Source organism: Salvelinus namaycush, chromosome 18 (assembly GCF_016432855.1).
Source record: "Salvelinus namaycush isolate Seneca chromosome 18, SaNama_1.0, whole genome shotgun sequence".
In the NCBI taxonomy this organism is placed as follows: domain Eukaryota; kingdom Metazoa; phylum Chordata; class Actinopteri; order Salmoniformes; family Salmonidae; genus Salvelinus; species Salvelinus namaycush.
The window spans coordinates 15753621-15780873 of NC_052324.1; the positions used below are offsets into that span (position 1 = coordinate 15753621).

The 27253-nt window shown below is 42.8% G+C and overlaps 1 protein-coding gene across 1 annotated transcript; it reads left to right on the forward strand.

Moving 5' to 3' along the window:
- Positions 1-106: 106 nt before the first annotated feature.
- Positions 107-27014, forward strand: LOC120063581 (olfactomedin-like protein 2A). Its single transcript, XM_039013929.1, has 8 exons — positions 107-115; positions 12178-12441; positions 13186-13293; positions 13740-13916; positions 14048-14303; positions 23742-24053; positions 24302-24487; positions 26410-27014. The coding sequence occupies exons 1-8, from the start codon at positions 107-109 to the stop codon at positions 27012-27014; spliced, it is 1917 nt and encodes a 638-aa protein (XP_038869857.1).
- Positions 27015-27253: the final 239 nt, after the last annotated feature.

Genomic DNA, 27253 nt, shown 5'->3' on the forward strand with positions numbered 1-27253 from the left:
TTTATTAGCTTGCCTACTGGTGGTGTGTAAAGATGTCACTGCGCAGAGTAAGGTAAGTTATGGGCATGACTTGGTTATAGACTAATAACACCTATATAATGCTGCAATGGCACAAGTAAGTAAGGAACTCCCCCATATTTAATGGATCTAATTCTTTGTGATAAAATATTAATACGAATTTGTCAACCCTGTCTTGCAGCTCTGCTACAGTACATTTATTATTGTTAACTTAATATCTGAATATTAATGTTTTATGCACTCTTTAAAAAACATATTATCCCACTTTAAAGTCAACGTATTTCAACGAAATGATTGCTCAATTTGCGCAAATTAGCCTAGTTAATTCGTTCACGTGCGCGAAGGAGCGATCGACGCTTCTCTTGTGACGTGAGGTTGTTGAAAGCGGGAAGCAGTTTGCATAACAAACGGTAAACATTATGCTATTTCAATTATCCGTTTGATGTCCAAATTTAAATGCCCATTCCCCAATATCAACTGTTTCCCTGTATGACCAGGTGTCCAGTCAGAGATCAGTCAATTTGCCTGACCATAGACACGGACTCTCTCCCTTCTCTCAGTCTGAACACGTGTTGATATAAAGAATAGATGTATGTCATTATTGAACATGACATCAGCCTTCTTGGCTTGTAAGTATAGACTTTGAATCCCCTTATTGCACATCAGACTAAGTAACCATTACATTAGTGCTTATGTTTGTCCTGTTTCACACATGTACATGTGTGTAACCTGTACAAGTGTGGTGTGAAATGGAAATTTATTTTTTTGCATATCACACCCTCAGAGACTGGGGTAACGGCCAGGGATGAGCTATTATTTAGGCAACCCTGGAGAAATTAAGTTTCTTGCTCAAGGGCAGAGCGACAGATTTTTCACCTAGTCAGCTCAGGGATTCAAATTAGCAACCTTTCGGTTACTGGCCCAATGCTCTAACACCCGCAAACTCGACTCTGGACCTCGAAGCCAGTTTCACTGCATTTTTTCATTGTTCCATTCTAATCAGGGACTGATTTAGACATGGAACACCAGGTGGGTGCAATTTATTATTAGGTAGAACAGAAAACCAGCAGGCTCCGGATCTCGTAGGGTAAGAGTTGAATACCCCTGCTCTAACCACTAGGCTTCCTGGCGCCTTTTATGTGTACGGCCTGATGCCAGATGAAATGTGGGAAGAGATGGCAGCCAGTGGGGTAACAGTAATATCTGCCCTGCCTTGTTTGCACAGCTGCTGGACTTCAGTAACCCCTCTCTCAAAGACCTGCATTCCCCTGAGGAGAGTCTAATCCCTGCTCCCCACTGTAGGAAAAAAATGGGCACAAGACAAGACGCACACAAGCACATGAAGTTGTCTAGCAGATTTTGTTCTTTGTGTGGTACATTTAGAACAATGAGCACAGGTGTCATGTGTTCACATCATGGTATTTGTGTCCTCTCAAGAACAGTGGAGTGTAAAATGTCTCATAACAATGATAATCCCTTATTATTACAATGATCATCAAATGTATTGAGGGCAACAACTTACACAACTGATAACTCAGGATTCAAGTGGACTGTACAATAGAAAAGGCCTTCTGTCAAAGGATTTTAAAAAAATGGATGAGAGCTGCCCACCACTAATATGCATATGCATGTGAATATCTCATGGCTCAAAGTGGAGAGACTGACTTCATCATTACTTGTTTTGTAAGAAGTGTTGACATGCCGAATGCACAGAGGTGTCTGTTTAAACTACTGGCACACAGCTCGGACACCCATGCATACCCCACAAGACATGCCACCAGAGGTCTCTTCACGTTCCCCAAGTCAAGAACAGACTATGGGAGGCGCACAGTACTACATAGAGCCATGGCTACATGGAACTCTATTCCACATCAGGTAACTGATGGAAGCAGTAGATTCAGATTTTATAAAACAGATAAAAATACACCTTATGGAACAGCGGGGACTGTGAAGAGACACACACACACACACACACACAGGTACAGACACACATACACATGATAAGACACGCACTCTACACACACGTACACCATGGATGTGGAATTGTAGATATGTGGTAGTAGAGTAGTGGCCTGAGGGCACACACTTTAACGTGTTGTGAAAAGTGTTATGAAATGTAATGTCATGCAATATTTTCAATTGTATATAACAGCCTTAATGTTGCTGGACCCCAGGAAGAGTAGTTGCTGCCTTGGCAGGAACTAATGGGGATCCTTAGTAAATAGAAATAAATACAACTACAAAAGTACAGTATAGGATCACTAACAAACTTGTGATTGATTAGCATGGCTATGGTTCTCTCTGTTCTCTGTGAGACATCTCATGTGCCTGTCTTGTGTGCTGCCTGGATGCTTTCTGTCCCCCTCTGTCCCATTGGACATGGCCCACTGGTGGCACTGAGATGATTGTGAGACAAAGCCAGCTCAGAGGAGGACACAGAGGGAGTGGTGGTGTGGGAACAGGCATGTGCACCTGCCCCTTGTTTTGGTTGTAAACAAACCCAGGAATCCCGCCGAGAGGTCCTTGAGAGGGCAGAGAGAGAGACGGACACCGAGACATAGGGAGGAGACCCATAGAATGCCCCTCTGTCAGAGTAATTAACTAACGAGACTTGGTGTGTCACTGGGACTTAATGAGTTAATGAGACTTGTCAGTCAGTCTGCCTGTCTGGGGGACTCAGTGGCCCCTGGCCCCAGTGCGCCTGGGAGAGGGCTGATTCTGAACAGCAGGAAATGAAGGAGACAGTGACACAGACCACAACAGCTAACAAAAAGCAATCTCCCTTTCCCTCTGAGCGATGTAATGTAGGAGAAAAGTAACACAAAGAGAGCTGAAATTACAAGCCCTATTTGTCTGAGCCCTTCATCTAAGGATGCTCCATACAGAACATGGCTGCCAGAGGACCACATGGCCAAAGGGAAGTATGTTTCACCCATTCTCTGCACCACCTGCCCTCCACCTGTTTTCACAGTCTGCATTACTGTATGTCTCCTTGGCTGTGTTTACACAGGCAGTCCAATTATGATCTTTTGACCAATCAGATTAGCTTTGAAAAAGATCTGATATGAATAGATCTGATGTGATTGGTCAAAAGACCAATCAGTGTGGGGGGGGGGGGGGGGGGTCCTAATTGGGCTGCCTTTGTAAAGCCTATGTGTCTGACTGCTATGATGTGAGTTTGTGCCCAATGTGGAGCCAGCTTGGTCTTCCTGTTAGTTCCACACAGGAAAGATATCCCCACTGGGCACACACTTGTTGAATCAATGTTGTTTCCATGTAATTTCAAGGAAATTACGTTGAACCAACATGGAATAGATGTTGAATTGATGCCTGTGCCCAGTGGGTCTCCTTCAGCTGGCACTTTCTCACTCAGCATCTATCACATCCATGGTCCTTCACTGTGTTTTATGGTGGGGGAAAAAACATCCAAGTAAAGGTTTGATACAATTGTACAATCATGTGGAATATTAGACACTGATCTATCTATCAGTTCCATCAATCTATCCAGTGGGCCCTGTCACACATCTGGCTCCCAAAACAACAGCATCTGGGGAGGAAAGCAATTGCAACCAGCTAATTCCATTCATGACTGTGGTCCCCAGACATGCGCTGATAATTAACAGAGAACTGTTTACAGATAAATCATCTGATACTGTTCCACAGATTAGCTGATTCTCTCTCTCTTCCGTCACATTTTTTATCCACCCCTCTTTCTCTCTGCCTCACTCTTCTCTCATTAGGCTCAATCAGTAGTAGCCACTGAGGATAACCAGAATGTTCTGAGTGTGCTCGGTCGGACACATTATGGCTGCATTTACACAGCCAATTATTGGCAAAAGATCTTATCTGATTGGTCAAAAGACCGATTAGTGGCAAAAGATCAGAAATGAGCTGCCTGTGTAAACGCAGCAAGCCTTAGATGGAATGTGGATGTGTACCCCCAAAAGCAGCAAGTGCTCAGTAAGCTTGTGTCCAGCTAATTAACGTCCCAGTGCTAATGCCAGTGTCTGTTCAGGTTAGGGACTGCAATCTCATGGTTCATCTCCAGGCTGAAGGCTTAAGTTTCCTTTTGCAGTCCAGGTTCAGATTTACAGTGGCAGTAAGTCTGTTTATCATAAGCAATACTAATTCGATTAGGAATCAGGTGGACTTTCTGGACAAGAATTTGGACTCCAGATTTGTCTATAATGTTTAGACTGGAGAGCAAGGTGATACGTCGGGGAATTTAAACGAATAGTTCAGATATCTTCATAGGTCAAAAGTGATCTTAAAGTCAAGCTGAGTCAATATTCCACCATCTGTTGTGTAAACCCCAACTGATGTATTAGGGCCATCGAATTCCAGTTCAGTAGACGATGATTCTGAGATGAACTTTCTCTTTAGCATTTGTCTATCCTGAAATATCTTTGCTTCGATTTAGTCATCAGATAAACCCTTTCCAGACGTGAACACTGTGTGGATTCATTCCTATCACTCTAGTAGTCATACTAAGTATTTTATTTCTACCAGTTTACCTCAGAAACAGTTTCCTGAGTTGAGCGTCTTTGAAGTGGACAACACCTGGAACAGGGTCTATTCTTTATCTGTTTATATTAAGAAACGTTTGTGGAAAGTATCCTACATGAATTATCTTGTTTGTGAAAGCTACAGTGTCATTGTTAAGTCCATATGCCTAGTAACAGCATGCAGATGGCCTGAACAATTATACAAAACCTACGGTCTGAAACGGACATCCTTGTTTATACGGACCAAGGTTAATGTTACAGTAACACTTAAGGCCATCATATAATAACATTGGTTTTCTGTGTTTAAAGATAAGCCTAAAAAGCGCCTGGAATGTGCCAGCCATTGTGTCCAATGTATCTTGTTGTTAGCAGTTGTGGACACAATTGGGATTTCACTTAGTCGTTGTAAGAGTGGCCACGGCCTTCAGTGAGTGAGTGATCTAATCATGTACTGTGGTCTGTGGAGTGTGTGAATGTGAAGCTGTGCAGTCGGGTCCCTTCCGCCTATTGTGCAGACCAACGTTTGTGTTTGAGTCCTATTCTTTTGACCTGAAACTTGACTGCTCTCAGAGGTCAAAGCCTACGGCGCCAAGCTCAAAGCATGCATTAAGCTCTTAACGGTCTTAATTACGAACGCTCTGATGTCTGTTCTCATACTGGAAGTTCACTTGGCATGGGATGCTAAATGAACAGAGCGAGGACAATAACGGTTCTCACAGCCAATATCATTTCTTTAGAATTAGGACAGCTGACGTCCAACTTGCTCCGGTCTGTGTGTAAAGTAAAGAGGATTGATAGGGAAGATGCACATGAATGGTGTGTACTAACTCTTCCCTGTTTATCAATATACAAATGCACACTATCCCAAATACAGGTGTTGAGGAGGCAACCAAACCCAATCAAGCTGGCAGGAATTCCACTAGGTTTGCCATGCTTAGTTGGTACTAGAAGCAACTTAAGCTGATGTTGCTAAGGAGCAGGCTGGGTTTGGATCGCCTGGGTCTGTGATGGAACAATAAGGCGCAGCAGAGCTGTGGGCACAACCCCTCCAAGGGAACTTTAATCTGCTAATCCACTCTGTTTTCATGTGGTTGTAGCATTTGTCAACCCACTGCCTTTTTTACTTGACATGGGTCAGGAATGGCTGGCCACTATGCACACAGGGGTCCTGCCCCATAATCAAAGACCCCTCTGAGTGTAAGTCTACAGTAATGGAGGGTACTGCCCCCCCACCGCTGTCAAAGGCTGCATTCCTCCACTAATGAGCCCACCCCCTCCCTCCTCTCCACCCCTCTCTCTCCCCTCACCAGCCTGCAGGGTCTGGCCTCCATAAACATCCTCACTCCCAGAGACCATTCAGTCACTGGATATTTGTGCACAGTTGTGTGGATGCTCTCCTTTGGTTTACTCTTTACTCACATTGGCAAGAAGACTTGCTCTCCATAGATATTTGCCCCGATCTACAGTTTACGTGCCCAGTGTGGATTTGGTGAAGGACAGGACTGACGATTCTTCCAGAAATACCTTGATTGAGTGCATAGTTGAGATATTTATCCTGTCTTGATACAATGTGGCAAAGTAAGGGCTCAGACAGACAGAGACACATTTAATTTCAAAGAGATAGAGACAGACAGAGATTATTTAATGAAGAATCTCATGCTGCATTCTTGTGCTGCTGTAGGGGAGAGTGGAGTAAATTGAGTCAAAGGGGTAAGATGAGTCACCCTTTCTTCTAGGAAACCATACACATAATTTATAATTGACCAAATATTTAGGAAGAGGTCATCATTTCATAGAGTCTGTGAAGGAAGAAACCACATGGAAAAAGTGGTAAGCAAGTTAGGTCCAAAACACAGATTTTCACCAAGTCAAATTAATTTAGTGTGTTAGATGTTTCATGATGCTTGTATCTTAACCAAAGTAGATACTTTTAAGATTGTTCTATACATCAGTTGGGGTCTCTATAAGCTTCAATATGAGGTCCTAAATCTAGCATGAAAGTGCATCCTTGTAGCTGTGTGAGCTAATAGTCAAAATGTTTGCCTTGGTGTAAGTTGAGCCAGTGGTTGAGCCAATGGCAAGTTGAGCAAATATAAGTGTTTTCTTCTCAGGGTCAATGCAAGGCATTATCGCTGGGATTTGAGGTAACATGACCTGGCCTATGTTAAAAGTTGTAACACTGTGCGCTGAGAGTTGGGAAGCAAGTTCAGGGAGTGAGTGTTTTAATAAAATAAACAGAACATGATACAAAACAAGAAACACAAACAGAACACAGACATGAAACTGAAACAGAAACAATAACACCTGGGGAAGGAACCAAAGGGAGTGACTATATAGGGAAGGTAATCAGGGAGGTGATGGAGTCCAGGTGAGTCTGAAGACGTGCAGGTGCGCGTAATAATGGTGACAGGTGTGCGCCATAACAAGCAGCCTGGTGACCTAGAGGCCGGAGAAGGAGCACACGTGACAAAAGTGTTTTAAAAAAGTACAGTGTTTTTTAATTGTTAAAATATGCTTACAATTATTAAAATTGTATAAAGCAATTATGCTTGTGTTGAATTGTGTTTGGGAAATAAAGATGACATGTTTGTAAAAAGTTAGTGGTAATATTTCATTCAGTATAGAAATTTGTAGGCGGCTTAATTTACTCCATACCAGGGGTAAGTGGTGCCAAGAGACCACTTTATTTGGACAAGCGATGTTTTCAAAAGTGTAATGTTTTCATGAATTCTGATTATTTTCAGAGATACACACCATCCTGGAATATATTTGAAGTTTTGAAATGGCCTAGTCGAAGTCCAGTCCTAATCCCATTTGAGATGTTGTGACAGGACTTGAAACGAGCAGTTCATGCTTGAAAACCCACAAATGTTACTGAGTTAAAGTAGTTCTGCATGCAAGAGTTGGCCAAAATTCCTCCAAATTGAAGTGAGAGATTGATCAACTACAGGAAGCATTTGGTTGCAGTCATTGCTGCTAAAGGTGGCACAACCAGTTATTGAGTGTAAGGGGGCAATTACTTTTTCACACAGGGGAATTGGGTGTTGCATAACTTTGTTAATTAAATAAATAAAATAAGTATAAATTGTTTTATTTGTAAACTCAGGTTCCCTTGATCTAATATTAGGTTTTGGTTAAAGATCTGATAACATTAATTTAAAAAAAATATGCAAAAATACAGAAATCAGAAGGGGGGCAAGCACTTTTTCACGGCACTGTATGTAGATATCTTTGTCAGAAAGAACGCTATATTTCCCTTAATGGAGTGATGCTGAATGTAAAAACCACTCAACTTACCCCGCTCTCCCCTAAGTGGTACCACATGTGGGCCTGCCTCAGGGTTTATAGAGATCCCTAAATCTCATTGGAGGAAGATGACAGGTTAACCCTGGACAGAAGGTCTGAGAGGGAGCTGGGCCCCAGAAGGTACTGGAAGACGAGCTTAGCATCAGTAGAGTACAGCGACCCCCTGGCCTCTACATCAAATCAAAGTTTATTTGTCACATGCTTCATAAACAACAGGTGTAGACTAACAGTGAAATGCTTACTTACACAACAATGCAGGGAGAGAAAAAAAGAGATAGAATAGAAAAATAATAACACAATAAATAAATACACAATGAGTAACGATAACTTGGCTATATACACTGAGTGTACAAAACACCTACTCTTTCCATGACATAGAATGACCAGGTGAATCCAGGTGAAAGCTATGATCCCTTATTGATGTCACCTGTTAAGTCCACTGCAATCAGTGTAGATGAAGGGGAGGAGACAGGTTAAAGAAGGATTTTGAAGCCTTGAGACAATTGAGTCATGGATTGTGTATGTGTGTCATTCAGAGGGTGAATAGGCAAGACAAAAGATTTGTGTCTTTGAACGGGGTATGGTAGTAGGTGCCAAGTGCACCGGTTTGAATGTGCCAAGAACTGCAATGCTCCTGGGTTTTTCACTCTCAACAGTTTCCTGTGTGTGTCAAGAACGGTTCACCACCCAAAGACATCCAGCCAACTTGACACAGCTGTGGGAAGAATTGGCGTCAACAAGGGCCAGCCTCCCTGTGGACCGCTTTTGACACCTTGTAGAGTCCATGCCCTGATGAATTGAGGCTGCGTTGATGGCAAACACGACTGTGTTTGTGTGTGTGGACCATGATAATTCCTTAGTGATGTGGACAACGAGGAACTTGAAGCTCTCTATCTGCTCCACTATAGCCCCGATTATGTGGATGAGGGCGTGCTCGGCCTTCCATTTCCTGTGGTCCACGATCAGCTCCTTTGACTTGCTGACGTTTAGGGAGAGGTTGTTGTCCTGGCACCACACTACCAAGTCTCTGACCTCCTCCCTGTAGACTGTCTCATCATCGTCGGTGATCAGGCCTACCACCGTCACATCGTCGGCTAACTTAATGATGGTGTTGCAGTTGTGCGCGGCCACTCAGTCATGAGTGAACAGGGAGTACAGGAGGGGACTAAGCACTCACTCCTGAGGGGAACCCATGTTCAGGGTCATCGTGGCGGATGTGTTGCTGCCCACCCTCACCACCTGGAGGCTGCCCGTCAGGAAGTCCAGGATCCAGTTGCAGAGGGAGGTGTTTAATCACAGGATCTTTAGTTTAGTGATGAGTTTGGAGGGCACTATGGTGTTGAACGCTGAGCTGTATGCACACTATTCTCATGTACAGTGGGGAGAACAAGTATTTGTTACACTGCCAATTTTGCAGGTTTTCCTACTTACAAAGTATGTAGAGGTCTGTCATTTTTATCATATGTACACTTCAACTGTGAGAGACGGAATCTAAAACAAAAATCCAGAAAATCACATTGTATGATTTTTAAGTAATTAATTTGCATTTTACTGCATGACATAAGTATTTGATACATCAGAAAAGCAGAACTTAATATTTGGTACAGAAACCTTTGTTTGCAATTACAGAGATCATACGTTTCCTGTAGTTCTTGACCAGGTTTGCACACACTGCAGCAGGGATTTTGGCCCACTCCTCCATACAGACCTTCTCCAGATCCTTCAGGTTCCGGGGCTGTCGCTGGGAAATACGGACTTTCAGCTCCCTCCAAGATTTTCTATTGGGTTCAGGTCTGGAGACTGGCTAGGCCACTCCAGGACCTTGAGATGCTTCTTACGGAGCCACTCCTTAGTTGCCCTGGCTGTGTGTTTCGGGTCGTTGTCATGCTGGAAGACCCAGCCACGACCCATCTTCAATGCTCTTACTGAGGGAAGGAGGTTGTTGGCCAAGATCTCGCGATACATGGCCCCATCCATCCTCCCCTCAATACGGTGCAGTCGTCCTGTCCCCTTTGCAGAAAAGCATCCCCAAAGAATGATGTTTCCACCTCTATGCTTCACGGTTGGGATGGTGTTCTTGGGGTTGTACTCATCCTTCTTCTTCCTCCAAACACGGCGAGTGGAGTTTAGACCAAAAAGCTCTATTTTTGTCTCATCAGACCACATGACCTTCTCCCATTCCTCCTCTGGATCATCCAGATGGTCATTGGCAAACTTCAGACGGGCCTGGACATGCGCTGGCTTGAGCAGGGGGACCTTGCGTGCGCTGCAGGATTTTAATCCATGACGGCGTAGTGTGTTACTAATGGTTTTCTTTGAGACTGTGGTCCCAGCTCTCTTCAGGTCATTGACCAGGTCCTGCCGTGTAGTTCTGGGCTGATCTCTAACCTTCCTCATGATCATTGAGGATAAATCGGCAGTGTATCAAATACTTGTTCTCCCCACTGTAGGTGTTGCTTTTGTCCAGGAAAGAGCAGTGTGGAGTGCAATAGAGATTGTGTCATCTGTGGACTTGTTGGGGCAGTATATGAATTGGAGTGGGACCAGGGTGTCTGGGATGATGGTGTTGATGTGAGCCATGACCAGCCTTTCAAAGCATTTCATGGGTACAGATGTAAGTGCTACAGGGCGATAATCATTTACACAGGTTATCTTGGCATTCTTGGGCACAGCGACTATGGTGGTCTGCTTGAAACATGTAGGTATTACAGACTGGGGCAGGGAGAGGCTGAAAATTTCAGTGAAGACACTTGCCAGCTGGTCAGAGCATGCGCTGAGTAAGTGTCCTGGTAATCCGTCTGGCCCTGCAGCCTTGTGAATGTTAATCTGTTTAAGGTCTTACTCACATTGGCTACGGAGATCGTGAACAGCTGGTGCTCTCATGCATGATTCAGTGTTGCTAGCCTCGAGGCAAGCATAGAAGGTATTTCAATTGTCTGGTAGGCTTACATCATTGGACAGCTTGCGGTTGGGTTTCCCTTTGTAATCTGTAATAGTTTGCAAGCCCTGCCACATCCAATAAGCATCAGATCCTGTGGAGTAAGATTCGATCTTGGTCCTGTATTTACGCTTTGCCTGTTTGAAGGTTTCTTCGGAGGGCACAGCGTGATTTCTTATAAGCGTCGGGATTAGTGTCCCGCTCCTTGAAAGTTGGCAGCTCTAGCCTTTAGCTCGGATGCTCGGATGTGCGGATGTTGCCTGTAATCCATGGCTTCTGGCTGGGGTATGTACATACGGTCACTGTGGGGACGACATTATCGATGCACTTATTGATGAAGATGGTGACTGATGTGGTAAACTTCTCAATGCCATCGGATGAATTCCGGAACATATTTCAGTCTGTGCTAGGGAAGGAAACAGTCCTGTAGCTTATGATCTGCTTCATCGGACCACTTCCATATTGAGCTCATCACTGGTACTCCCTATTGAAATTTTTGCTTGTAAACAGGAATCAGGTGGATAGAGTTATGGTCAGATTTGCCAAATGGAGGGTGAGGGAGAGCTTTGTACGTGTCTATGTGTGTGGAGTAAAGGTGATCTAGAGTTGTTTTGCCTCTAGTTGCACAGGTGACATGCTGGTAGAAATTAGGTAAAATGGATTTCAGTTTTCCTGCATTAAAGTCACCGGCCACTGCGACTGGGAGACCCATGAGGCGATGCACAATTGGCCCAGCTTCGTCCGGGTTAGGGAAGGGTTTGGACGGCTGGGATGTCCTTGTCCCATTGCGCTCTAGTGACTCCTTGTGGTGGCCCGGCCATGCACGCACGCTGACTTCGGTCGCCAGTTGTACGGTGTTTCCTTCAACACATTGGTGTGGCTGGCTTCCGGATTAAGCAAGCAGTGTGTCAAGAAGTAGTGCGGCTTGCCAGGGTCATGTTTCGGAGGACGCATGGTTCTCGTCTTTCTCCTCTCCCGGGTCCATACGGGAGTTGCAGCAATGGGACAAGACTGTAACTGCCAATTGTATATCATGAAATGAGATAGGAAAAAGGGGTAAAAAGTACCAAAAAAGTAATTAATTAATAAAATAAAGTCACCGGCCACTGGGAGCGCCACCTCTGGGTGAGCATTTTCTTGTTTACTTATGGCACTATACAGCTCGTTAAGTGTAGTCTTAGTGCCAGCATTGGTTTGTGGGAGTAAATAGACAGCTACGAAAAATATAGATGAAAACTCTCTTGGTAAATAGTATGGTCTGTGATTGCCTCCTGTAGCTGAGGGACGGGAACCATGTCAAGTTCACGCATCTCAGGAATACTTTAGTCAACCACTCCTACACCACTCTATTTAAAACTGGTGTAATCGGTCCATTTCATCCCTTCTCTTCAACTCTGTCTCTCTTGTCAGATCTTTGGGGAGACAGAGCCGGTGCGGATGACATCGGAGGGCTCAGACTGTCGATGTAAGTGCATCATGAGGCCACTGAGCAAGGATGCGTGCCAGCATCTGAGGAGCGGAAAAGCACGGGTGGAGGACTTCTACACGGTGGAGACCGTCAGCTCTGGATCGGACTGCAAGTGTTCCTGCACAGCCCCTCCCTCCTCCCTCAACCCCTGCGAGAATGAGTGGAAGATGGAGAAGCTGAAGAAACAGGCCCCAGAGCTTCTCAAGGTGACGGGAGGTGCAGCAGTAACAGACACTAACTGTAACTTGGTGGCAAAATAACCTTATAACTGTCAATGTTAGTAGTAAAATCAGGTAATTGACTGTGTAAAGACAGTGACAGAGACCCTGATTACATGTGTGTTGTTTGATCCTGAAGATACAGTATACGTAACCATGGGAGAAGCAGAAAGAGGATATCCCTGTAATTGTTCAAATGAAAGCTTCAAGGTGTCCCAGGTTGTTACACATGACATCACTGGATTGTCTGTCTGATATCCATCTGCTAATAACATCTCAGCACCTCTGAGGACCTTCATATCTGAAGCACACATTCCTTTTTCACTGGCAGTGAGAGGAGAGGAGGCACGCTATGTAGCATTTGAACAGAACAACCAGAACCAGATGTGTGATCTGACTGGATTTAGGCCTTCTGCACTCTTTTAAGGTCCTTACTACTCTGTCTGTACAGTGTCTGTTCCAGGTGCATAGGAGTAAAAAAAAAAAAAAATACTGGAAGAGATGGAGACCCGCACACTGTCCAAAACTGAGGCTTGAATGAAAAATAAACATGTTTATTAGAACATCACTGTGCCCCAAAAAAATGATAGTGCAAGAAATTGCATAAAGGAAAGGTGAAAACAAAACAAACGTTTCGGCCCCAGGCCATCCTCAGTGGATTTAGACTTAGCCATAGATTAAGCCTGGTTGTTGTTTCGTGTTAATACTCTCCTCTGTGCTGTGGGTGTACAGCTCCATTCCATGGTGGACCTACTGGAGGGGACGCTGTACAGTCTGGACCTCATGAAGGTTCACTCCTACATCAATAAGGTGGTCTCCCAGATGAACACACTAGAGGAGGTAAGCACTAAAAAACAGCGTCCTGGTATAGTGGAACAAGTGCCACAATAACTAGGACATAAAACAAAAACCAGGGTACACTAGGTTTGCATGCCTTCCTCCATACTGTGTTTGAGTGTATTTGGGATCTTTCCAACGGTTCTAAGCTGTTAAAGCTGTCTATGGTCCTTTATGGAGACAGAGCTGATTAAATGGTTTGTGATTGGATACTAGTAACCCCCCCTAAACTGCATGGCTACAGTAACCCTACAGTTATTCACTTCTCTAACAGGAAAAGATGTACTAGAATGGGGAGAGTGATTTGTGTGACTGGCTCCACCAGAGTACGAGTCACACAAAGTAACGTTTTTATAATCTATTTACAAAAGGGTTCCTTTTTGGTTAGAGTTATTTGCACATTTGTACAATGGACTGGTCTGATTCTTAGAACACGTCTGTTTCCCCAGACAATCAAGACCAACCTGACTCGGGACAATGAGTTTGTAAGGGACAGCATGATCACTCTGACAAACCAGTTTAAGAGGTATGAGAACTACTCAAACATAATGATGAGCATCAAGAAGGAGATCTCCAGCCTGGGGCTGCAGCTACTGCAGAAAGACCAAACAGAGACCAAAGCTCAGGTAAGTGTGTCTCAAACAAATACACACACACACACAAAAGCTTTCTCACAAATTACACATCAAACACAAACAAACGTTCACATGCCCACAGACGCACCGTAAATCACAGGCTTGAATGTTAATGTTTACAGGTCACCAATGATGAGAAAACCAAAGAGACCGTAAAAAAACCTAACAAAAAGTCCCCTGCATCCAAACCCCCTCCCAAGCCGCCCAAGGAAAAGGTTGTAAAACCCAAGAAAGAGAGCACCAAACCTGGGAAGCCCATCAAGCCTGACCCCACAGCCAAGGCCAAGGTGGCAGGGCACCAGCCGGGGGTAGTGAGGGGCATCACATACTACAAAGCAGCCAAGGTGGATGGGGACGGGCATGTCACAGGCGGTAAAGGTGAGAGAAAAGGGGCCGATACAGGGGGAGAGTTTGACCACTCTCTCTCCCAGCCCAGTGTGTATGGAGCCCCCTCACCCCTTAAGACAACATTAGAATGTGACTTCAGCTGAGTTAGCTGCGCTCAGCCAGCCTGTATGAGATCATTTATATGCTGTTCTAATGTGCTCAGACCCTATTGTGATTGTTATAAACTAAACCAATTCAAATGTAAGTTATACTCTTTTTTGGGGAGGGGGGGGGGTCTTCATTACATAATGCAGGATCTGCATTGCACCAGACTGATCTGGAGTCCCATAGAGCGGCACACAATTGGCCCAGCGTCGTCCGGGTTAGGGGAGGGTTTGGCCGGGGTAGGCCGTCATTATAAAATAAGAATTTGTTCTTAACTGACATGCCTAGCTAAATAAAAAAAATTATACAAAAATATTTCAGATTCCCAACGGAGACAGATATTGTACATTCTATTTCTGTATAGAGCAAGCCATTTAGATTTGAATGAAAGATGATGTTCTTGCATAAGTGTAATAAAAGAGTGTAAATCTTCTTGCTACATGTATACTCTTGGCAGCTCTGCCAGAGGAAGTAAAACAGTGAATCCTTCATCTTGTAGATCACCAGATCCTCAGTACAAGACTTATCTTGCTGTTGTTTTTTAACAAAGCATGGCTTGGGCCATTGGAGGATCAAATTGCTTGTGTGCATTCAGCGAGCAGGAAATCCATTTTTTTGTATTGACATAATACATCGAGCTAATGGAATGCTGTTTCAATAACATTGCCACATCCATGACATGCCCCAGCTTCACGCCTAGCACAAAATTTGTGGGAGAACCTCATCACTGTGCAGATGAAAGCTGACAACTTTTCCTGACTCCTTCAAATCCTCTTTAAGTTTACAAAAAGGAAGAAGGACCAAGGCACTCTTCATATAATTAATAAAAATGCCTTTATTTGTATAGCATGTTCAATGGAACAAAGATTTTAAAACTCTGAAGCGTTTCGGCAAACCGGGAACATTCCCAGAACATTAGCTAAGATTCCCATTAATCTCTAGTTAGAGTTTTATCTAACATTAGTATGATAACGTCCCCAAAACTTTTTTTAATGTAATAAATATCTTTGGTTCTCCTAACATTCACAAAAATGTTGTGCACAACACCACAGAACATTCTCCAAAAGTTCTCATTAGATTCCCAGGTAATGTAATAACACAATGTACAAGTAACGTTTCCCAGCAAACCAAAATTGGTTCTGTGAAAGTTCCCAGAACGTTGGTTAGGTTGTGGCTAGCCTCTGCCGAGTCCCCAACAACTGGAGATTCTGGTTTTCAGGGGAAATGGAAAGAGAGCCTTCCGCTTTTGGACATTAACAAGGCGACACGCCATCTTAAAACCTTTTACTGCAGTGGGTTAAATCAGGGTCACACAGTGTTTCTTGGTAGTCTTAAACAAATCTACTTTGAAACAAAAGTATACACCTGTCAAGAGAATTTTCAATCCACAATGATAATCACTAACAATCAATAGCTTTGACTAATCCCCGAGGTTTGTAAAACCATGGGTATACTAATAATTAGGCAAAGACTCAGCTTATGCAAAAGGCTAGTACAGTTTATTCAGAGAACATTCTAAAGTCAAGAATACAAAAACATCCATTTTATAGCTGCACACATACTTCCACACAAACAGTAGGTGTCCTACGCACATACATACACACAAACAGTAAGTGAGTTTTATCCTTCTCCACAGTTCTCACCACTGTGTATCACTACCCAGCCGACAGTTCCATTCCCCCGAGATTAGGGAGACCTTGAGAAGTACTCCCTGTCCTCTCCCAAGTCTCTAAGAGGCCTAGCCAGGTTGGTTCCGAAGCTACGCCTTGCTCAGACAGTCTGTGTTTTTCCACTATACAGATACATTGTTTAACCTAATCCTGACTAAAACTACACACATCATCAGATTATAATTTTATGATTCTAATCAATGTCATACAATTATAAGGTTTCAGAGTGGAATTATTTCATCATTATCTTTCAACATTTAAATTATTTTATCAACACCTCACACACATGGTTGCCAAAATACAAAATATGCTCAGTTGTGATGACATTCATACAATGTTTAAGTTAGGTTGCACAGGACATTCCCTTAATTTTACAAGAATATTCTTGTGATATTCACAAAGGTTGCACAGAACATTCCCACAATGTTGCATAATGTTCCACAATTTCCAAATAAGTCTGTTTTTATGACATTCATAGTATATTTGTTTTAGGTTTAACATAATATTCCATTGACTGAATATACAGTACCAGTCAAAAGTTTGGACACACCCACTCATTCAATGGTTTTTCTTTATTGTAGAATAATAGTGAAGACATTGAGAGAATGTCAAGCGTGTGCAAAGCTGTCAAGGCAAAGGGTGGCTACTCTGAAGAATCCCAAATATAAAATATATTTTGATTTGTTGAACACTTTTTTTGGTTACTACATGATTCCATATGTGTTGATGTCGTCTATTATTCTACAATGTAGAAAATAGTAAAAATAAAGAAAAACCCTGGACTGAGTAGGTGTGCCCAGACTTTTGACTAGTACTCTACAGTTGACCTTGTCTTAGAGGTCCTCAGAACATGTTATATTTAAGTTTTACCTAATATTACCACTACATTCTCAGCATGCAAATGTGTAGCTCCTTAAAGCAGATTGGAATACATCCCAGTATGTTTCTCTACAGATTTCATGGCAATTTGCATTTGAGGACTGTATTGTAGGCCTACTACAGTGTGTAGGCCACACAGCATTTTAGTTTAGAGCACATTGGAACAGCCTTCAATCATACAGTACAAACACAACTATATCTTTACACTTCATACACTGAAAATATGCACATGTGGCGTTTGAACCAGCAATGTTTGGTTCCCAAGTCAGGTTTTTTATCTTCTGCTACACCAGAGAAGCTCTCTTACGCCTTCTTTTTTCAGTGTGGCAGTATGGTCAATCAGGAATTCCATTCTTCCTTTTTAGCCTTCTTACACATAACTAACCCAGGGATATACCCGATAACTGAGTTATTCACCATCACGTCACCCATCCTTTTTATATACGGCATACTGCTGGGCCCATATTTACAATGTATCCAAAATTATTGAGTGCTAATCTAGGATCAGTTTTGCTTTTCAGATCATGAAAAATAAGAGAGGGGGGACCATGTCAAGCGACTCAAAGTAGGAATTATATTGGGTGTGTTTTTAAAAAAGTTGAACAGTCCATTTTTACACAATGTTTTATTTTTACAGTTAGTCTAAATTCTGCATTTCTGGCTAGATTAAAAAATCTGGATGAAATAAATACATCCTCTCTTTTAGTAGAGTGTATCTGAGCCTCAATTCCACAGTTTTCCTCAAAAGAAACATGGTTAACTTCTCTGGGATAGGTGGGACGGTAGCGTCGGTAGCGAAAAAATGTAGCGCGCCAAATTCAAATATATTACTATAAAAATCAATCTTTCATGAAATCACACATAAAAGACACCAAATTAAAGCTACACGTGTTGTGAATCCAGCCAACATGTCTGATTTCAAAAAGGATTTACGGGGAAAGCACACCAAACAATTATGTTAGCTCAGTACATAGCCACAGAAAAACACAGCCATTTTCCCAGCAAAAGATAGTAGTCACAAAAAGCAGAAATAGAGATAAAATTAATCACTAACCTTTGATGATCTTCATCAGATGACACTCATAGGACATCATGTTACACAATACATTTATGTTTTGTTCGATAATGTGCATATTTATATCCACAAATCTCGGTTTACATTGGCGCCATGTTCAGAAATGCTTCCAAAATATCCGGAGTAATTGCAGAGAGCCTCGTCAAATAACAGAAATACTCATCATAAACTTTGATGAAAGATACATGTTTTACACAGAATGAAAGATACACTTGTTCTTAATGCAACCGCTGTGTCAGATTTTTTTTAAACTTTACGTAAAAAGCACACCATGCAATAATCTGAGACGGCGCTCAGATTTAACAACATTTCTCCGCCATGTTGGAGTCAACAGAAATACGAAATTACATCATAAATATTCCCTTACCTTTGATTATATTCATCAGAATGCACTGCCAGGAATCCTAGTTCCACAATAAATCGTTGTTTTGTTCGATAATGTCCATTACTTATGTCCAATTAGATACTTTTGCTAGCATGTGTAGTACACGTGTCCAAACGCTCGCGCAGATGCAGGCAAACGTCGGACAAAAACTTCAAAAAGTTATTTTACAAGTCGAATAAACTGGTCAAACTTAGTAGAGAATCAATCTTCAGGATGTTGTTATCATTTATATCCAACAAGGTTCCAACCGGAGAATTATTTTGAGTCTCTATAAGTAATGGAACACATGGCGATATCATGAGGAATGCGCGTGACCAAGAACTGGCAATCTGCCAGACCACTGACTCAAACACCTCCCATCCGGTCCCACATCACAGTATAGGCTTTATTCAGCATTCTACAGACTGCTGACATCTAGTGGAAGGCGTAGGAAGTGCAAACAGATCCATATATTACAGGGAATTGAATAGGCGATGAGTTTAACAATGACCAGTCTCAGAATTCTCACTTCCTGTTTGGATTTTTTCTCAGGTTTTTTCCTGCCATATGAGTTCTGTTATACTCACAGACATCATTCAAACAGTTTTAGAAACTCCAGAGTGTTTTATATCAATAGTAATAATAACATGCATATTTTAGTATCTGGGACAGAGTAGGAGGCAGTTCATTATGGGCACGCAATTCATCCAAAAGTGAAAATGCTGCCCCCTATATCAAAGAAGTTAAAGAACATGTGGGATTGAACCTGCAATCCTCAAATCAGCAACCAAATCATTAATCCTCTGTGCCACCAGGAGATAACTGTGTCCTTGCAGGGTTTTTTCACTCTAATATGGTCAATCCGGAAACAGAACAAAATGTTTGAGTTATTAAAATATTCCCATCCTCTTCATATGCTGTGTACTTGTAACACTGTAACGCGATTTCAGTCTTGGAGGAGTGTTTTCTGACCGATTCTGCATTTGGTTAATGATGTTTGTCCTCCATGAGACACTGTAGACACGGAAGCCTATTTCACTTACTCAAAATCCCCAAAATTAATCTAAGATAACTCAAGAAATCTGTCATTCATTTAAAAAAATTGCAGATTATGTTTTAGTTGCGCAATTTTACATCTACAGTGCATTCGGAAAGTACTCAGACCCCTTCACTTTTTCCACATTTTGTTACATTACAGCCTTATTCTAAAATTGATTCAATTTGATTCAATTTTGATTATATTTTTCCCCCTCATCAATCTACACACAATACCCCATAATGATAAAGCGAAAACAGGTTTTTTGAAATTTTGGCAAATGTATTAAAAATTAAAAACAGAAATACCTTATTTACATAAGTATTCAGACCCTTTGCTATGAGACTTGAAATTGAGCTCAGGTGCATTCTGTTTCCATTGACTATCTTGAGATGTTGCTTCAACTTGATTGGAGTCCACCTGTGGTAAATTCAATTGATTGGACAAGATTTGGAAGGGCATACACCTGTCTATATAAGGTCCCAGAGTTGACAGTGCATGTCAGAATAAAAACCAAGCCACGAGGTCGAAGGAATTTTCCGAAGAGCTCTGAGACATTATCGTGCCGAGACACAGATCTGGCGAAGGGTACCAACATAAATTCTGCAGCATTGAAGGGCCCCAATATCACAGTGGCCTCAATCATTCTTAAATGGAAGAAGTTTGGAACCACCAAGACTCTTCCTTGAGCTGGCTGCCCGGCCAAACTGAGCAATCGGGGGAGAAGGGCCTTGGCCAGGGAAGTGACCAAGAACCCGATGGTCACTCTGACGGAGCTCCAGAGTTTCTCTGTGGAGATGGGAGAACCTTCCAGAAGGACAACCATCTCTGCAGAACTCCACCAATCAGGCCTTTAGGGTAGAGTGGCCAGGCGGAAGCCACTCCTCAATAAAATGACAGCCCGCTTGGAGTTTGCCAAAAGGCACCTAAGGGACTCTCAGTACCATGAGGAACAAGATTATATGGTCTGATGAAACCAAGATTGAACTCTTTGGCCTGAATGCCAAGCATCACATCTGGAGGAAACCAGGCACCGCTCATCACCTGGCCAAAACCATCCCTACGTTGAAGCATGGTGGTGGCAGTATCATGTTGTGGGGATGTTTTTCAGCGGCAAGGACTGGGAGACTAGTCAAGATCGAGGGAAAGATTAACGGAGCGAAGTACAGAGAGTTCATTGATTAAAACCTGCTCCAGAGCGCTCAAGACTTCAGACTGGGGGCGAAGGCTCACCTTCCAACAGGACAACGACCCTAAGCACACAGCCAAGACAACGCAGGAGTGGCTTCGGGACAAGTCTCTGAGTGTCCTTGAGTGGCCCAGCCAGAGCCCGGTCTTGAACCCGATCGAACATCTCTGGAGAGACCTGAAAATAGATGTGCAGCAACGCTCCCCATCCAACCTGACAGAGCTTGAGAGGTTCTGCAGAGAAATACAAAATACAGGTGTGCCAAGCTTGTAGTGTCATACCCAAGAAGACTCGAGGGTGTAATCGCTGCCAAAGGTGCTTCAGAGTACTGAGTAAAGGGTCTGAATACTATTTCAGTTTATTTTTATTAAATTTGCAAAAATGTCTAAAAACCTGTTTTTGCTTATCAATATGGGGTATTGTGTGTAGATTGACGGGGGGGGGGGTGTTTTAATCAATTTTAGAATAAGGCTGTAACGTAACACATGTGGAAAAAGTGAAGGGGTCTGAATACTTTGCGAATGCACTTTAACTAAGTTGTTTGGTACAGTATTTCTCAGGTTAAAAAAATGTGCGACGTGTTGTCTTATGTAAACAAAGTCGTAGCCGCTGGGCAGGTCAGTCTCACTGTGTATGCTATTGTATAGAGAGCAATCACCGCAGCTGTTCACTCCATGTTAGTGGGCAAATGGATATCGTCAAATCAAAACCCAACCTTAATTAACCCGTTGTGACACACAGATGTTACAAACTCCATTTAAGAGGAAGCTGACTTTATGACCAAAATTATCCTATTTACACTGTAGTCAATGTTATCACTAGAATAACTGTTTCAGACTTGAATTGATGCGACATAGATTATTTTCTAAGGGATTTGTTGCATTTTAAAGGCAGTCGCTCTTTAAGGAGCTAGACATTTGCATGCTGAGAATGTTGTGGTAATATTAAGTCAAACTTAAATATAACATGTCCTGAGGACCTCCAAGACAAGGTGAAATGTATATTGCATGAACATCAATGGAATATTATGTTAAACCTAAAACAAATATGCTATGAACGTCATAAAAACAGACTTATTTGGAAACTGTGGAACACTGTACAACATTGTGGGAATGTTCTCTGCAACCTATGTGAATATCACAAGACTATTCTTGTAACATCCCAAACAACATGCATAACTTCATTAAATGTTCTGTGAACCTTGGAAGAGCTTAGACCAGATGTTCTGTCAACATTCTGACACCATTATAGGAATGTCTTGTGCAACCTAAAGTAAACATTGTATGAATGTCATCAAACTTTTGTGTTTTGGGAACCTCTAAAGAACTCAGAAGGGCTTTTTTGGTTAACATTCTTGCAACATCAAAGGTTTTGTGCACCCAGATAGAAACATTATCTGAATGTCAGCCTAACTGGATGGTTGAAGTGTTTTCGGAATCTCTTGTTATTTGCCCACAATGTTCCTAATACCTAAAGACACATTCTGGGAACATTTAAAGAACAGATTAAATGTGTTCTAGGAACGTTCTAGTAACATCAGGCGAATGTTTTATACAAACATTTTATAGTCATCAGCACGACTGGACATTTTTTTGTGTCATGAGAACATTCGCTACAACCTAACGAATGTTCTGGGAACCAATTTTGGTTTGCTGGGTAACTCTAGTTGAATGGATAGGTATGCTAGGTTTGCTCAAGGTTCAGATGCACATATGCTGTTAGATCATGTGTTCTGCCATGCCTAGCCGTTTAGCCATACTTTGGTGAGTCCAGCCACCTTTGTCAATCCAGTGAAGCGAATCAGTTTACTTTCCATAATCTCTCACAAAGAACAGGAGGGCCTTGTGAATTGCATCTAGGTGAATTGCATCTATTAGATAAAAGACAATGTGGCTTTTCCTTCACCACAACAATACCTGTGATTTTGACTCGAGACCCACAGCACATTCTCTTATCTATGCCTGCCTCCTGATTCCTAAGGCTTTCCCTGACTCTCTATCTTGCTGTTAAGCCTTTAACAGATACATGTGGTCAGGTAGTGTGCACGGCTGGCACTATGAGGTTCAGAGAGCGAGTGTTGTGCAGATGCGCTGCTTATGTAGCAGGGAGAGGCGTTTTATCTCACATGTGTCTAGCAGCACAGGAAGTGAGAGTAGGCTAGGCTAGAACAGGATAGGACAGGATAGGATTAACTTTAATGTTCCAATGGGAAAATTGTCTTAGACACACAGTACTGCTGTATACACAATAAACACTGTACATTACACACTCAACATAATACATACATTGCACTTTACTCTTAGCATGATACACTTCTCATATAGCCACATACATAATACTTTGCATATTCCCTTATTCTGTCAGTGGCGTACTAACACACTTTACTTATTTGCTGTTTAGGTATTTGATGGACATGGGAATGAAGGAGTGCTTATACCTGTTCAGCTTACACATGAGGACCCTATAGCGTTTACTTGAGGGGAGGAGCGGATATTCAGAGTATAGTACATGGGAGGGATCTGAAATAATTTTTTCCGCTTGTCTGTTAACGGTCTGTTCAGAAATAGTGTTGCTTCACACCCATGACCTTCATGGCAGTTTGTATCAGGCGGGAAATTTGGGATTTCAGTTAGACTGATACATTTCCAGTAATATGAGTAACAGAGGCGAGCAGACTCAGCCTGGCCCTCTCCTCCTGGTACTGTCCTCTGTTCTGCTATTCTCTCTCCATGGCCAAGGATAAGAAAATGTCATGTGAGGGCTGTGGAATTCTGAATCCAAACAGACAGAGGCAGAGGCAGCAGGACTCACTTGGTTACAGAGGAGGGGACAGAGAAAGTGAGAGGAAGCTGGCATGCTCTGTGTGCTGCATAACTAATGCATTCCCCTTTGATGTGGCCCCGGGAAATCTCTGGTACTGTACAGTGTCTGTCTCTCTGACAGAGGTCTCAAAAGCAGCTCATACAGGGCCTGTGGCTCTGAGGCCCTATTTGACTAATTTAGCCAGTTAATTCTAATGAAAACTCGTGAAGACAAGGCCCCTCCAGAGTTTGATTTTGAGTAACTAAATTCCATGGCCTGCTTGCCAATACTTCATCCCTTTATCCTCAGACAACGCTGCCAAGACTCAAACCGTCCAACACGTCAAAGAGACACACTCGGAGGACGGAGGCGCTGAAATCATCTTGGAAACCATAAAGGGAACCACAGCTGAGTCGACAACTACCACAGAAACTGCTGTCACTACCACGACAACAATGGCAGCAACAACAACAACAGCCAGTACCACAATGCCATCTACTACCACTACCACCACCACCACCAGTGCAGCAGGAGTAGAGAGGCTAGACAGACCAGCTCCCACCATCATGCTCTTCCTGGACAACTCAGACAACAACAGCCGGCCAATCCTACACAGAGCAGGTAGCCTGACCAACACAATACCCTACTGTACACTACACTACACCCTATATCAACTGAATGTGCTCATTTACAGCAATACTGACAGTCAATGCTATGACTCTGTTCAGTTCAGTAACAGATAAGCATGTAACGTTTAGCTGCCAGAATGTGTGACTGTGAAATTGGATGATTGGAAACTCATGCAGGCCATTATTTATCCAGTTTGTCTGGTAGTTTTTGTGTTGACTGTTTTGAGCTGTACTTGGCAGGGAAGATCCTAGACTGTGAGGGGACCCTGGCGTCTATCGAGCTCCCAGAGAAGCAGCACAGCTATGGGCGGAATGAGGGAGCCTGGATGAAGGATCCTCTGGCAAAGGACTCTAAGATCTACGTCACTAACTATTACTATGGCAACAACCTGGTGGAGTTCCGAAACCTGGACAACTTCAAGCAAGGTGGGCATGGCATAGAGAGATACATATTATAGACCAGGGTTCCCCAACTAGCAGCCTGGGTATTTATTTGAATTGTTGGACATAAGACTGTAAAAACACCAGCAAATTGATCCAAGTGATTTTAATTTTGGAAATCTGTTACAAAGTATTCTCATGCACAATAGAGAGATACAGTTGAAGTCAGAAGTTTACATACACCTTAGCCAAATACATTTAAACTCAGTTTTTCACAATTCCTAACATTTAATCCTAGTAAAAATTCCCTGTCTTAGGTTAGTTAGGATCACCACTTAATTTTAAGAATATGAAATGTCAGAATAATAGTAGAGAGAATTATTTATTTCAGCATTTCATCACATTCCCAGTGGGTCAGATGTTACATACACTCAATTAGTAGTTGGTAGCATTGCCTTTAAATTGTTTAACTTGGGTCAAACGTTTCGGGTAGCCTTCCACAAGCTTCCCACAATAAGTTGGGTGAATTTTGTCCCATTCCTCCTGACAGAGCTTGTGTAACCGAGTCAGGTTTGTAGGCCTCCTTGCTCACACACACTTTGTCAGTTCTGCCCACAAATTTTCTATAGGATTGAGGTCAGGGCTTTGTGATGGCCACACAAATACCTTGACTTTGTTGTCCTTAAGCCATTTTGCCACAACTTTGGAAGTATGCTTGGGGTCATTGTCCATTTGGAAGACCTATTTGCGACCAAGCTTTAACTTCCTGACTGATGCTCCCTCCCTCCCCTCAGACTGACCATCAGATGCAGGCCATCAGTCCAGTAAAAGCAATAAGCAAATAATTATGCCTCACAGGTAATACAACAAATGATCTATTACCAGTGTTATCATACGCCTAACATTTTTTAAATATCATTTTTAAATGGTCTGAGAAGAACAACATTGGCAGGACAATTCAAGCGTAGCCAATATGCAGTGATAATGTATTGGGCCTATAGCCTACTGCACAAACCTAATTGCAACAGAACTGTTTTTAATTGGTTAGTGTTGCATAGACTTAAGTTTTTTAAGTCCTTTTTTGTCTGAGTGGTAGATCTGGCATGCATTTTGACTCAAAGTGATCTTGACTCAGAAAAGGTTGGTGACCACTGCCCTACAGTGACCCATGAAATGTAGTGAGTATACACTATAGAAGCTTGAGACTCAAACTCGCAGGTTTTAGTTGTCATACTGTGCTTTTCATTCCACACACAAAGTTCCTAAAACAGCTGGGTGGGAAAAATCCACCCCTTCTTGTACTAGTAATTGGAGAGAGAAATAGGATTACTCCTCTTAACTGACTGGGTAAAATGATCTTTCTCACAGGACTAGCCTGGTTGATTTAGAGGTGTTAGGACAATGTTTTTTGAAACTCACTAACATCTTGCTAAGCGTACAGAGATTTTGCTCTGATATCCAGTAGGGTGGTGAGTTCACAGCAGCGTGCGGATGGCTAGGTATCTCTGTGAGTGGCTGTGATCTCTGCTTAGGCAGGGCTGGCCTCTCATTTGAACTGGCCATAGCTGAGGGATTAGAGGCATGGGCTGGCCTCGGGGGGGAAAAGTGCTGTGCTATGGGGTTGTTTTTGTCCTTCGCTGCAGCTTCATTCATTATCTAAATCACACTTCCTGAGGTGGAAATGTAAGCGAGCAGATGTGACCAGATATGAGTGTAACCCTAATAACAGAACATCTGTTTGGACAGCAGGGAGTGGGATAGTAAAACAGAAACGAATCAGTCTCTCATGTGAAACAATTGTATAAACTTTTATGGAACTATTAAAATGTTTGTGTGTGTGTGACACCTGTGGAACCCAGAATGACTTGATTTATTCTTAATTTTACATGATGTTAGCATAATGTCTGGGGGGGCAACATGGTATGTAGTTAGCGCTCGCTAAACATGTATATATTTGGTCCTGTTAGGTCGTTGGAGCAACCTCTTCAAACTGCCTTACAACTGGATCGGCACAGGCCATGTGGTGTACAACGGAGCATTTTACTACAACAGAGCTTTCACCAAAAACATAATTAAGTACGACCTAAGGATGCGCTACGTGGCCGCCTGGACCCTCCTGCATGACGTGGTTTACGAGGACACCACCCCTTGGAAGTGGAGAGGCCACTCGGACATTGACTTTGCCGTGGACGAGAGTGGGCTGTGGGTGATCTACCCTGCCACGGACTATGACTACTCTCAGCAGGAGGTGATTGTCATCAGTAAGCTGGACCCTGGGGATCTGTCCATGAAGAAGGAGACAACTTGGAGGACGGGCCTGAAGAGGAACTCCTACGGGAACTGCTTCATCATCTGTGGGGTGCTGTACGCTGTGGACGTCTATAACCAGAAGGAAGGGGAGGTGAACTATGCCTATGACACCCACACCAACTCAGAGGCTATCCCTCGTCTGCCCTTTACCAACGAATACGCCTACACCACCCAGATCGACTACAATCCCAAGGAGAAGGTCCTGTACGCCTGGGACAATGGACACCAGATCACATATAACATACACTTTGTTGACCAATGAGCATAGGGGTTTTGCTCTCAGGTAAAGTATAGGCCATCAGCACCATGACAAGGTCACTATCCCCATAGAGATTAAGAGAGATAATCAGTAATAGATGTGGTAAAGAGGTCAATGGAACGTAGACCGTGGGGATAGAAGAAGGACACCGGATTGGGGCACATTCAAATCTGATCTAAGGAAGTGGATATTCATCAAGTCCATTATCATTGATGTATTGTAACAGGCCTACAATGTGGTTA